At 35.6% G+C, this 13,687-nt stretch overlaps 1 protein-coding gene across 5 annotated transcripts in view; it reads left to right on the top strand.

Moving 5' to 3' along the window:
• Ros1 (ROS proto-oncogene 1, receptor tyrosine kinase) overlaps positions 1-13,687 on the top strand; it is a 133,673-nt gene that overhangs the window by 72,145 nt on the left and 47,841 nt on the right. For 4 of the 5 annotated variants that reach the window (XM_047558202.1, XM_047558203.1, XM_047558199.1 and 1 more), the window contains 2 exons: positions 583-869; positions 3,693-3,872. In XM_047558202.1, the coding sequence (XP_047414158.1) occupies positions 583-869; positions 3,693-3,872 (467 nt within the window). The remainder of the gene's footprint in view (positions 1-582; positions 870-3,692; positions 3,873-13,687) is intronic. The other variant, XM_047558200.1, reaches the window with a different exon arrangement.

Genomic DNA, 13,687 nt, shown 5'->3' on the forward strand with positions numbered 1-13,687 from the left:
ATAAGTTAGTAAGGACAAAAAGAGGACAGAAACAATGACAGATGAGCAGGAACATGTGGATAGCAGGTCTTGTACAGTCAAAGCTATCCTGGGCTCAGCCATTTTGGTTTAAATAATGTCTTCATCAAATGAATTTTAAAGTCTCTATTCAGCAACTGAACAGCAATTTCCCAGACTGGAAAGACATATTTTTAATAAAAAAAAATAAGGTTAGGCTATTTTGAAACCGGATTGTTCACCAGGATACTAGTATGAAGAACAGAAACAAATGAAGAAAAAAATGGAGATGGGTATAATGAAATATTAGAAAATTTACAGCCATTAATGGCATGTAAGTCATTTGGACTACAAGCACCTAAGTTAATTGTACTCCAAGACTTTAGTTGTAAATACACTTACTGAAATAATCATTGGAAAATGGTATGAGTTAGACTTCTTATGTCTTCCTCCAGCTCATAACATTATTGGACTCTTGGACTTGCTTGCTCCAATTATACAAATGGTTGATCTTTATTAGAAACTAATATTTGAAATGATATACTTTACTCATTAAGTTGGAGGGACTTTTTTTTCCCCCTGTAGTCGCTTGTATTGGACAGAAGTTTCCGATTTGGGCTGTCAGATGTTCTACTACAGTATTATCAATCACACCTTGCACCGCATTCTGCAACCCACAGCCACAAACAAACAAAATGGAAGAAGTCAATGTCCGTGTAATGTGACTGAATTTGAGTTAAGTGGAGCAATGACGATTGATACCTCTGAACTAGAGAAGCCACGGATATACTTTGCTAAAGGGCAAGAGATCTGGGCCATGGATCTGGAAGGATGTCAGTGTTGGAGAGTTGTCATGGTGCCTGCCATGCTTGGTAATATGCTGATGTGTGCATATAGATCTTCATCAGTAACAGCAACCTCTCCTGTCCCATTAAGAAGGGCTTGCATTCCACATACACTTAAAAGAATACGCTTATGGTATTTGCTTTGGATCATGCCAAGTGTCGTAGAATTCAAATCAACTTTTTTACAGACCAATTGTATGTAGGTGTTCACATAATTTTCTAAATTAGTGTTTTAAAAGGATTTGAAATTAACAGTAGAGTCAAAATTTAATGAACTTAACTATATACTCTAAGCATGCTACTAAATGCATACCCCATTTAATCTAATTCTTAGGTGAGGTGGGAACTGGTATCTTGATTTGACAGATGAGAAAACTTAGATTGAGGAAGGAAGTTCCAGAGTCACAGTTAATAGAGGAATCAAAACAGAGCCTAACTATGATAATCATGATCTTACCAGCACCCTATTTATTTCCACTTTGATTCCACTTTAAGCATGAGTTGGTCAATATGTGGCATCTATCTGGTGAAATTCACAAACTTACAGAGGAAATGTTGAAAGTCTAAAATGATTTGAAAGTCTCCTAATTAGGAGTAACTCCATCAGGAAAAAAAATATATGCTCTGAGGCCCATAGACTCTTAACAGTCTTCTCTTCATTGTCCAATATAGAAATCACAGCTGATGTGTGGTGATTTAAATTTAAATGAATTAAAATTAAACAAATTAAGCATTTATTCCCTAGTTCTACTACCCACATTTCAAGTACTCAAAAGCTAAAAATGGTTAATGGCCACTATATTGGACAATGGATGCATAAAACATTTTCATCATTACTGAAAAGTTCTCTTGGTAATGCTGGAATGTAAAGTTAAGTTTTGACATTGAAAACATGTATGTGTGTGGTGGAGGATGTTATTGTACATTTGGTTTTATAGACATGTCTCTAAGAGCCTGTCAGAAACAATTCTATATACTCTCAGTAGGCTTAAAAGTAGAGATGATGTTTTGAATTTCTCCTCTTAGGAAAATTACTTGTTTCTACTTTTTGTGACAGACCCCTTTTGTTGATCAAATTTCAGTTACATTCTTTTGAGCCCCTTTTTCCCCTATCCCTTTACCTCAACCTTACATGTCCATAGTTTACCAAGTCCAACTTTAACAAAAATCCTACCGAATCAGTTTAGAGAAACCCCTACCTTTGATATCTGATCAAGTTCTTCATCCCCACTCTTGATGTTTAGGCCTTGACCCATGTTCTGCAAGAATCCTGTTAAGCTAGTGTATCATGAATCCCCTTACCCTTTATGTCTCCTCAGTAATTTTCTACCCACTAACCCCCCTCACTCTAATTGGCTATAAATTCCCACCTATCTTTGTTGTATTGCAACATCTGTCTTCCCTATTACAACACAGTGCTAGTCTTAAGAATGTCTTTCTTAAAAGTGTCAGAAGACTCTTTTCTCTAAACATTGAATACACAAGGATTATCCAGTGAGCCCTTATCATATAGATAAACAATCTTTCATAAATTCACAATTGAAATACATAGTCCTAAAATTAGAAAATTAGAATGCCTTTAGAGATCATTTGACTGTCATGTTGTTGGAAGAAAGTCCTTCCACAAAAATAACCTTTATTGAACACCAGTTTATAAAAAAGAATCACTACTTAATAAGGACATCTGCCTATTTTTGGATAATTCTAAAATTAGATTTTTTTTACTCATATTTAGCTAAAATCTTCCCTCTGTTTCTTCATTGGTCTTGAATTTGACCTTTAAATTTATAAAAAAAAATCAATCACTTTTCACTTGATAGCCCTTAACTATGTAGAGATATTGTCATAGCCCATTCTAAGCATTTTCTTTAGAAGAAAAATTTAAGTTTCTATAACTACTCTTCAGTGATGTGGCTTCTAGGACTTTCTTTGCCTTAGCCACCTTCCTGTTGTTTCAATCCAGTTAATTAAATGTCATCCCATAATTACATGTTGTCCTCTCAATGTGTTCTGGTCAGTGTAGGGGGAGTCTGACTTCCCAGGTCTTCTTGCTGAAAATAAAAGTAGCATTAAGTCTTTGTGTTGCCTGCCATTTGAAAATCTAACAGTTTTTTTTTTCCCACATAAACTACTAGTAAACCACATCTCTTTCACTTATTAATTTATAGAATTTATTTTAAACTTGAATTTAGGATTTTTTGTTTGTTTCTATTACATTTCAATCCATTTCCTGATTCTGTTGTGACACTTTTGAATTTCAAGGTTATAAATGAACCTGCTGGTGATGGTAATAATCATGTATTGTCAGCAAATTTGTTGAATATGGGTGCTGGGGAGATAGCTCAGCTGGTAGAGTGCTTGCCTCACAAGCACAAGGCCCTGAGTTAGATCCCTGGTACCGCAAAAAAAAAAAAAAAAAAAAAATTGTTGAATATGTTTGCCATGCATTCATGCCAAACTATTGATAAAAAAACATTGAGTAAAGTACTGAGCCTTGTGCCTATCACTTATTGCTGTTATGGATGGGTATTGTTTGACTTGGGGTAGCATCGGTGTTTTTAAATCCTGGCTCTGCCCTTAATTAATTGTGGCCCTGATTAGATTATATAAGTCCTTCAAGCCTCAGTATACATTTTCACAAAATGAAACTGGTAATAATAGTAATTATCTTATTTATTGACTTTATGTGGAGCTAAAATGAGAGAATACATCAGTTAGCCAAGTGGTATAAGATAAAAGTATTTTTTTAATAGTGAGAAATAGACTCAAAACAGCATTTATGGGAAAAGTTTAGAGTAGAAAACTAAAGATGCATAATTTGTTCTTTATGTTCTTTGTGTTTTTATTCAGCAGGAAAGACACTTGATAGCTTAACTGTGGATGGGGAATTTATATATTGGATTGTCACAGAAAAAGAAAACACCCAGATTTATCAAGCAAAGAAAAGAACGGGGGTCATTCTCTCCCAGGTGGAGGCCCAAAGGAGTAAGCATATCTTGGCTTACAGTCCAGTTATGCAGCCTTTTCCAGGTAAGAAAGTCAGCTTGTCTCCTTCTATGAGGCTGTCCTTCTAGTCACTTTGTTATAGTCTCAACCTGTTCCAAAACCTATCAGTCCTAAAATTTGCCCTGGCTACAAATTACCTCTGTGTATGCACAACTTGGGTTGCAGTAGCCACCTTTAGACATGGGGAATCTTTGACCTGCCTTGTTACTGTCTGTTTTTTCTCTTCTCAGTCCTGTAATTTCTCTTCTTTCAGTCTTTTTACTCCTTTAATATTTTTGGCTTCCCAGTGGTGTGAAAAAGCATTTCATAAAGTCCCAGTTCTTTTTCAAGGTAAAGTGCTGTATTTGTTGTAGTGTGCTTAGTATGCATTATGTATTGAGGTGTTTATGCTAAAGTGCTCTTCTCTCTCTCTCTCTCTCTCTCTCTCTCTCTCTCTCTCTCTCTCTCTCTCTCTCTCTCTCTCTCTTTCCCCCTCCCCCTTTTCTGCTATTCTGGGAATTAAATCCAGGGCCTCATGCATGCTAGGCTAGTGCTCTACCATTGAGCTGTAACCCCAGACTTTTATCTTTTTTCAAGTGTCACTGATGCATTCTTTTAGTGTTGGTCCCCTAATCCTACTTTTACCCTGAGCTCTTTGAATTTATGGCATTATTTAATAATGGAATTATTTATAGGAATGCATGTATCATATTAAAGGAGAACTGATTATTTTTTACTGGGAATAAAAGTAAACTTTAAAAATCTGAAAACCAACAAACAAAAACAAAAACACTATTGCATCATTTCAGTGGTGACATTCAAATCTGAAGCATTTTGAGTCTTTTATCAGGCTCTCTTTGCCATTAAGATTCAGATGTCATTTTCAATTAAGCATAATTGTCTCCTAGAGAGGGACAAAAATGAATGAAATAACCTTCCTTTGCTTAAATATATTGTTTTAAAATACGTAAGTTGAAAAATGTAAGGATTAAAAAATAGGCTTAGTTCATATTTTTGTAAAACAATTCACTTTTTTCTATGAGAACATTAAGAGATTTAAAAAGTTTATGTGACTTATGGTTTCTGGCACAGCATTTAATAAGCTTGAAAGGTACCACTCTTCCCTAAAAGTAAGTAAAAGGTTGAGCAAATGGAAGACTCAACTCTCTTAGATCCATAAGAAAAATGAAGTCACAGCCTCCCCAACTGAAAAGAAACATGGTGAATATAGAGAATTGCAATTTACTGGAGCAAAAATCCACAAGCAAAACTTTTGTGGGAACTAGTGCCAAGGGTAGGGAATGCTGAACTAAAACTGATGAATTGCTAGAGACTTCATGGGCTACTCTGAGAGTTAAAAACTCCAGGGGCATTTAGTTGGGGGAGCTCCCACACTTATTCTGAGTTTTATCTCTAGGAACTTGACCTGGTTCTCATGGTCGTGGTCTTAGCACATCTCCTTGTGTTTCCGGCAGGAGGAAGGGAAAAGAAACTGTTTTAAAATACACCAGAGTATTCTATTCTTCTTAATAAGCTCAGCTATCTAGAGAAACTATTTAGCCACAGTCTAACAGTCTGGGTTTTATCAGAATGTAATTTACCTTAGAAAATAGAAATAGCTAATTCTAGCTCACTCTGGACATGAAGTTTCATCTAAGAGTGTGTACTGAGAAGAACTTGTGAAGCCCACAGTACAGAGGCACAAAATCAATAAAAGTCTGAAACCTAATCTAGGACTATGGAAAACTTTCTCTCTTCCCTCATCACCACATTACTAAATGTCTATTTACAGTAATTTCTTTTACACAGTACATCAAGTCTGACTATCAAGAAAAAAAATTAAAAGGCATACTGGGGGGCTGGGGTTGTGGCTCAGTGTTAGCATGCTTGCCTAGCATGCGTGAGGCCCTGGGTTCCATCCTCAGCACCACATAAAAATACAATAGAGCTATTGTGTCCACCCACAACTAAAAAATATATTTTATTAAAAAGGCATACTAAAAGGCATAAAATACAGATTGAAGATACAGTCAAGTCAGAATGAAACTCAGATGGCAGGGATGTTGACATTATCATACTGTGAATTTAAACAGCTGTAATTAAAATGCTATTCAGTTTGCAAGAGCAGATGATCATTGTAAACAAAAAGATGGAAATTCTAAGAAGAAAACAAAAATAAATACCAGAGATAAAAAATGCTGTAACAGAAGCAAAGAATGCCTTTGAAGGGTTTATTAATAGACTGGACATGGCACTGAGGAAAGAAATTCTGAGCTTGAAGACCTCTGGATAGAAACTTCCAAAAACAGATGTTCAAGATGGCAGATTAGAGGAAGGCTGCACTTCCAGTTGCTCTGTGGCTTGAATTCAAGCAAAGGGAGTGTTGTTTCTCATCAATGTGGGTGAAAGAGGGAATTCACTGAAATTCTATATCAGACGGACTCTCTTAGAGACTCACAAACTCAGGTGCATTACATGAAGAACAAGAAAGCGTACATTGGGGATAAGCCCATTGTGGCCGCAGCAGCAGTGCTGGTTCACCCCAAAGGGGAGGGACAGTACAAACAGAGAGAAACACAATGGACAAATCTAGTACAGAAAAACATGTAGATTCGAAAAGCAGTCTGAACTTAGCTGAGCCAGAGGCTGCATGGTGAACTGATGTTTGTAAAGTTCTCTATGCTTCTCAACTGGCAGGTGGGAGCTGAGGCAGGAGCTGTCTTGAGGAGGCCACACTGCAGCTTGCTGCTGCAGAAACCTGGGAGATCATAGCAAACATGATGTCCTGGGAAGCTCCTATGATGGGGCCTAGGGTGTACCTAGCAGAGCATGATTAAAAGAGGCACAGTGATTGTACCTGGGATGGGGGTAGGAATTCAGGGCAGAAAAATGGAGGGGAGTACAACCTGCTTTCCCTTTGAGTCTGCGGCTCATGTGACAGCTGAAGAGGATCTGGAAACTGAGAAGTCATTGTGAATACACTCCTGGTCTAAGCCTGAGAAAGTTGTATTCAAGGGCAGCAGGGTGTGTGAGATCTCTGGAGGGTTGTCTCCCCTGCCCTGTGAGTAGAATTCCTGGGAGGCTCCTGATATCCAGACTCTGAGCAGAGACCTTCATCTTCCTTGCCTTAAGGGTGTGTTGATCTAATCTCTCCAGAACAGATATCACCCAACAAAGTCCCTAAGGCCTAAGTAGAGTTAAGCCCTCTCCACCAGAGCTCCCTTCTGGAAACTTACCTGTCCCGCCCTAGAAGTCCATTGATCTGGTCTGTTTGAACAAAACTCCAATCAATAGTACTTCCCAGTCCATCCTACCTTATACTGGTGAGAAGGGAAACTGAAAGCCATTTCAACCAGTTTCTTTTTTAGGTTCCTTCAACTGGCAACTGTGTGAGCAACACAAAGAGAGGAAGGGATTAATATTTCCTAGCCCTTGTGCCTTCCCCTCCTTGGTGTATAACCCAAGAAGAAATGGAAAGAAGGACAATTGGGCATAAGTAGTGACCATTCATCCTTGTTGATAATTATGATTACCTCAGTGGAGACATTTCTTTCATTTTTCATTAGAATCTTTTTTCTTCTTTTCTTGTGTGTGTGTGTGTGTGTGTGTGTTTTTTTTTTTTTTTTTTTCATCCAGTAGATAGCAACAACTGGAATGAGGTTTTTTTTTGTTTTTTTTTTTTACGTTTACATAGGGTAATGATGTTTATTTTTTTCCCTTCCCCCCCACCCCTCCCACCCTTTTCCCTTTATACAGTCCTTCTTTCCTTCATTCTTACCGCTCTCCTTAGCCTAACTCTAAACCTAACCCTAAACCTAATGCTAACCCCTCCCACCCCCATTATATGTCCTCATCCGCTTATCAGCGAGATCATTCGTCCTTTAGTTTTTTGAGATTGGCTTATCTCACTTAGCATGATATTCTCCAATTTCGACCATTTGCCTACAAATGCCATAATTTTATCATTCTTCATTGCGGAGTAATATTCCATTGTATAAATATGCCACAGTTTCTTTATCCATTCATCAACTGAAGGGCATCTAGGTTGGTTCCACAATCTGGCTATGGTGAATTGAGCAGCAATGAACATTGATGTGGTTGTATCTCTGTAGTATGCTGATTTTAAGTCCTTTGGGTATAGACCAAGGAGTGGGATAGCTGGGTCAAATGGTGTTTCCATTCCAAGCTTTCTGAGGAATCTCCACACTGCTTTTCAGAGTGGCTGCACTAATTTGCAACCCCACCAGCAATGTATGAGTGTTCCTTTTTCACCACATCCTCGCCAACACCTATTGTTGCTTGTATTCTTGATAATCGCCATTCTAATTGGGGTGAGATGAAATCTTAGGGTAGTTTTGATTTGCATTTCCCTAATTACTAGGGATATTGAACATTTTTTCATATATCTGTTGATTACTTGTACATCTTCTTCTGTGAAGTGTCTGTTCATTTCCTTAGCCCATTTGTTGATTGGATTATTTGTATTCTTCGTGTAGAGTTTTTTGAGTTCTTTATAGATTCTGGAAATTAGCACTCTATCTGAGGTATGGTTGGCAAAAATATTCTCCCACTCTGTAGGCTCTCTCTTCACATTTCTGATAGTTTCCTTTGCTGAGAGAAAGCTTTTTAGTTTGAATCTATCCCAGTTGTTGATTCTTGCTTTTATTTCTTGTGCTATGGGAGTCCTGTTAAGGAAGTCTGATCCTAAGCCAACAAGTTGAAGATTTGTACCTACTTTTTCTTCTATAAGATGCAGGGTCTCTGGTCTGATTCCAAGGTCCTTGATCCATTTTGAGTTGAGTTTTGTGTAGGGTGAGAGATAGGGGTTTAATTTCATTCTATTGCATATGGTTTTCCAGTTTTCCCAGCACCATTTGTTGAAGAGGCTATCTTTTCTCCATTGCATATTTTTGGAACCTTTGTCTAGTATGAGAAAATTGTATTTATTTGGGTTTGTGTCCATGTCCTCTATTCTGTACCATTGATCTACCTGTCTATTTTGGTACCAATACCATGCCGTTTTTGTTACTATTGCTTTGTAGTAGAGTTGAAGATCTGGTATTGCAATACCCCCTGCTTCGCTCTTGCTACTGAGGATTGCTTTAGCTATTCTAGGTTTTTTATTCTTCCAGATGAATTTCATAATTGCTTGCTCTATTTCTGCAAGGTACATCATTGGGATTTTAATTGGAATTGCATTGAATCTGTATAGCACTTTAGGTAGTATAGCCATTTTGACGATATTAATTCTGCCTATCCAGGAACATGGGGTGTGTGTTTTGCTGCACTTTGGTTTGTGGATTTATACGCCTATACATATTTATTTTTTCTCATTTTTAGCATTTTTAAAAAGGATAGTTTTTTTTGTCTTTTGAGGGTTATGGTTTTTTGTTTGCTTGTTTATTTTTGTTTTGTTTTTAGTTGTTTTTCTCTGTTCTTCTACTAATAGTCAAATTCTCTTATTTTCTGTTTCTTTCTGTTTACTTTATTCTATTTCTCCTCCTTCTAATTTCTATCAATCACTTGCTACATCTCTTCTGTATTCTCTCTGTTCACATTTTGAACATTCTAAACTTTCTTTTACCTTCCTGTAATATTTTTCTTTTCTTTTAATGAACAGTATTTTTACCATCTTTGAGAAATATTTGGTTTATGTAACTCCCACCCCTACTATTCATGTGGATACACTTATTAGTATTGTGCATCACATAGTTGACACCTATTGTTTACTTTAATGCCAGATTTAGTTCACAGCTATTTATTATTTTTGCTATCGGCAATTGCTGACCTCATCATTTCTATTTTTGTGGTAATTAATGTTGTAGATATCATATAGGCACCGGACATTTATTTCAATGATGTATATTGATTGCTTTGGTTGTTGCTATTGTTTGTGTTTCCCTTTACCATGAGGTGCTGGGAATCCACAGAGGCACCACAAGTTCACAGAGTAGAGACTCTACTGCTGAAATAAACTCAGTCTGGAGACAATACACATCATCACACACTCAAATTAACCAAACCCCCAAAGAACCCCAAATTGTTACATCCAGCAAAACTGTTTTTCAAAATCAGAAATGAAATAAAAACCTTCCAAGATAAGCAGAAACTAAAAGAATGCATGACTACTAAGCCAGCACTACAGAAAATATATAAAGACATACTTCACACAGAAGGAAAAACAATAACAAAAAACCAAACCCAGAACCCTCAAATGGTCAAATCTCATTTGAAGAGTAGTCAGGCAATGAGAAACAGGACCAATTTAAACATAAGAAGTAAGTCAAAATGGCAAAACTAATAAATAGTTCTCTATAATAACCTTGAAGATAAATAGTCTCACCTGTCCAATTAAAAGACAGGATGGAAGAATGGATTTTTAAAAAAATGCCTAACTATATGGTGTTTACAACACTCATCTTATAGGCAAAGAGAACCACAGACTGAAAGTGAAAAGATGGAAAATGATATATCATGTGAATGGAGCCCAAAACAAAGCAGGAGTAGTTACTCTCATGTCTGACAAAGCCTACTTCAAGCCAAAATGAATTAGAAGAGAAAAAGATCACTTCATACTGGTAGAGATAGCAATCTAACAAAAAGATATAAAGATAGTAAATATTATGCCCCAAACTTTGGTACACCTGATTACATAAAACATACACTATTTGAATTAAAGACTCAGATAGACTCCAGTACAATAATAGTACTGGGTGATTTCAGCACACTTCTCTCATCAATAGATAGGTCTTCCAGACATAAACTCACTAAAGACTCTCAGACCTAAAAAAAAAATTGTAAATCAATTGGGTTTAACAGATATCTACAGAACATCTAATCCAACAACCAAATACTTTCTTTTCAGCTTGCTCATGAACTTTCTCCAAAATAGACCATATTTGAAGTTACAAAACAACTCTCAACAAATACAAAAAAAAAAAAAGAAAGAAACAGATATGATACCCTGTGTCTTATCTGATCACAATGGAATGAAATTAGAAATCAACACATACACACATATGCACACACTACAGAAACTGGATAAAGACATGAAGATTAAACAGCATACTTTAAAATTTTTTAATTTGTTTTAATTAGTTAAACATGACAGTAGAATGCACTTTGATGCATCATATATAATGCAGTATAATTTCTCATTTTTCTGACTATACATGTTGTAGAATCCCACTGGTCATATAGTTTTACTCTTATATCTGACAGTGGTTACTCTTATATTTGACAAAAAATACTTCAAGCTTTACATAGGATAATAATGTTTGATTCATTCTACTATCCTTACACTTTTGAATGATGAGTGATGAATAGGTCAGTTCCCTAAGAAGAAAACAATCCTTAATGTTTATGTATCTAATAACAGCATCAAAAATCTATGAGACAAAAACTGACAGAATCACAAGGTAAGATAGATGATCTAATACTACAGTCACAGACATCAATTTCCATCTATTAGAAATGAATGGATTCAGGAAGAAAATCAACAAGTATAGATTTAAATACAGCACCACCATCAATTAATTGGATATAATGGACATTTATTGACTACATTCAACAACAGCAGAGTTTACATTCTTCTCAAACTCATATACAACATTCACCAAGATCAAACATATGCTGGGCAATAAAACATTCCTTGACAAATTTAAAAGAACGGAAATCATACAATGTCTTTTCTCAGACTATAATGGAGTTAAACTAGAAATCATTAACAGAGTGATAGTGTAAAAATCTCAAAATGTTGGAGATTAAAAAACGCATTTCTAAATAGCATAAAATCCAGGGAATGAATCTCAAGGGAATGCATAAATATTTTCAAACAACTTACACAAAATTTGTGAGAATCAGGAAAAAGTAGTGCTTAGAGGAAAATTTGTGGGATCAAATGCCTATATTAGAGAAGAAAAGAGATTAAAAAAAAAGAATAACTTTCCAACTTAAGGAACTAGGAAAAGAAGAGAAAATTTAATCCAAAATAAATAAAAAGAAACAAAATGAAAAGAAGTAAAGCAGAAAATAAGAAATCAATACAAGAAATCCAGTAAATCAAAAGTTGATTTTTCAGAAAGTTAAATACATTGATAAACCTCTAGCCAGGCTAAGAAAAAGAGAGGACCCAAATTACTAATATCAGAAATAAAGGAGAGGATCACAGAGCCCATGAATGCTAAAAAGATAACAAGGGGATGCTGGGTCTGGTGCTGGGGCTGGGGCTGGGACTCACAGTGGAGTGCTTCCCTTGCACCCTTGAGGTACTGGGTTCAATTCTCAGCACCACATAAAAATAAATAAATAAAATAAAGATATTGGGTCCATCTATAAGTAAAAATATTTTAAAAAAAAAAAGAATAATCAAGGAATACTGTGCACTACCATGCCCACAAATTTGATAACTTAAATGAAATGGACTGATTCCTTTAAAAACAAAACTCACACGGAAAGAAATAGACAATTTGAATAGGCTTATTCTTTTAAAGAAATTGAATCAATAATAACCTAAAACAGAAGCATTGGCTCCAGATAGTTTCAATAGTGAATTCTACCAAACATTTAAGAAAGAAGTTATACCATTCCCCACTAATTTCAAAAGACAGAAGTGGAGAATCCTTTCACATATGTTATAGATGAGTTATTATATAAAGTCAGCATTATCCTCACACTAAAACCAGAAAACTTCAGGTAAATATCTCTCTTGAACGTTAATGAAAAATCCTCAACAAAGTATTAGTAAATTGAATCTAATGATATATAAAACAATCCTATCACACAGTCAAATGAGATTTGTCCCATATATGCAAGTCCAACATTTGAAAATCAATTAATGCAATCTAACACGTCAACAGGCTTAAAAAGAAATGTCACGTAATCACATTAATAATGATAGAAAGAGCCTATGGCAAAATCCAATGCCCATTCATGATTAAAATTTTTTAGTAAACTAAGAATTGAGAGGAAACTTTCTTCACTTGAAGAATATCTATCTATCCATCCATCTATCTATGAAAACCTGCAACTAACTTTGTACTTAATATGGGAAACTAGAAGCTTTTCCACTAAGATCTGGAACAAGACAAGGATGTCCCCTCTTACCACTTCTTTTCAACCCCAGCGTGCAATACAATAAGGAAATGAAATGAAAACAAACTGACTGGGGAGGAAAGGATAATACTGACAGGGTCACTTATGCAGAAAATCTGAAAGAATTGACAAAGAAGCTCCAGAAATTAAGATGTGATTTTATAAAGTTTGCAGAACATAAGATGAATACACAAAAGTCAGTTGCTTTCCTCAGCAGCAAACTTGTGAAATTTGAAATAAAAGACAATACTATTTATATTAACATACCCCAAAATGAAATATTTGGGTACAAATCTAACAAAATATGTATAAGAGATACATGAAGAAATCTGTAAAACTCTGATAAAAGTAATCAAAGGAGTACTAAATAAATGTAAAGATATTCCCTGTTCATGGATGAGAAGACTCAATATTGTCAAGATGTCACATCTCCCAATTTGATCCATAGTTTTAATGCAATCCCATTAAAAGTCCGTCAATTTATTTTGTGGATATTGATAAACCGATTATAGTATTTATATGAGGTGGTAAAAGACCGAGACTAGTCAACAATATTGAAGGGGAAGAACATAGTTGAAAGACTGACACTAGTTAACTTTAAGTCTTTCTATAAAGCTATAGTAATCAAGACAGTGTGGTATTGGTGCAAGAATAGACAAATAGATGAAAAGAACAGAATAGAGAACCCAGAAAATAGACACACATAAATACAATCAAGTGATCTTTGACAAGGGGCAGAAGCAAGACAATGCAGAAATGTCTTAAAC

This window comes from Sciurus carolinensis, chromosome 7, assembly GCF_902686445.1.
Source record: "Sciurus carolinensis chromosome 7, mSciCar1.2, whole genome shotgun sequence".
NCBI classification, from domain to species: Eukaryota; Metazoa; Chordata; class Mammalia; order Rodentia; family Sciuridae; genus Sciurus; species Sciurus carolinensis.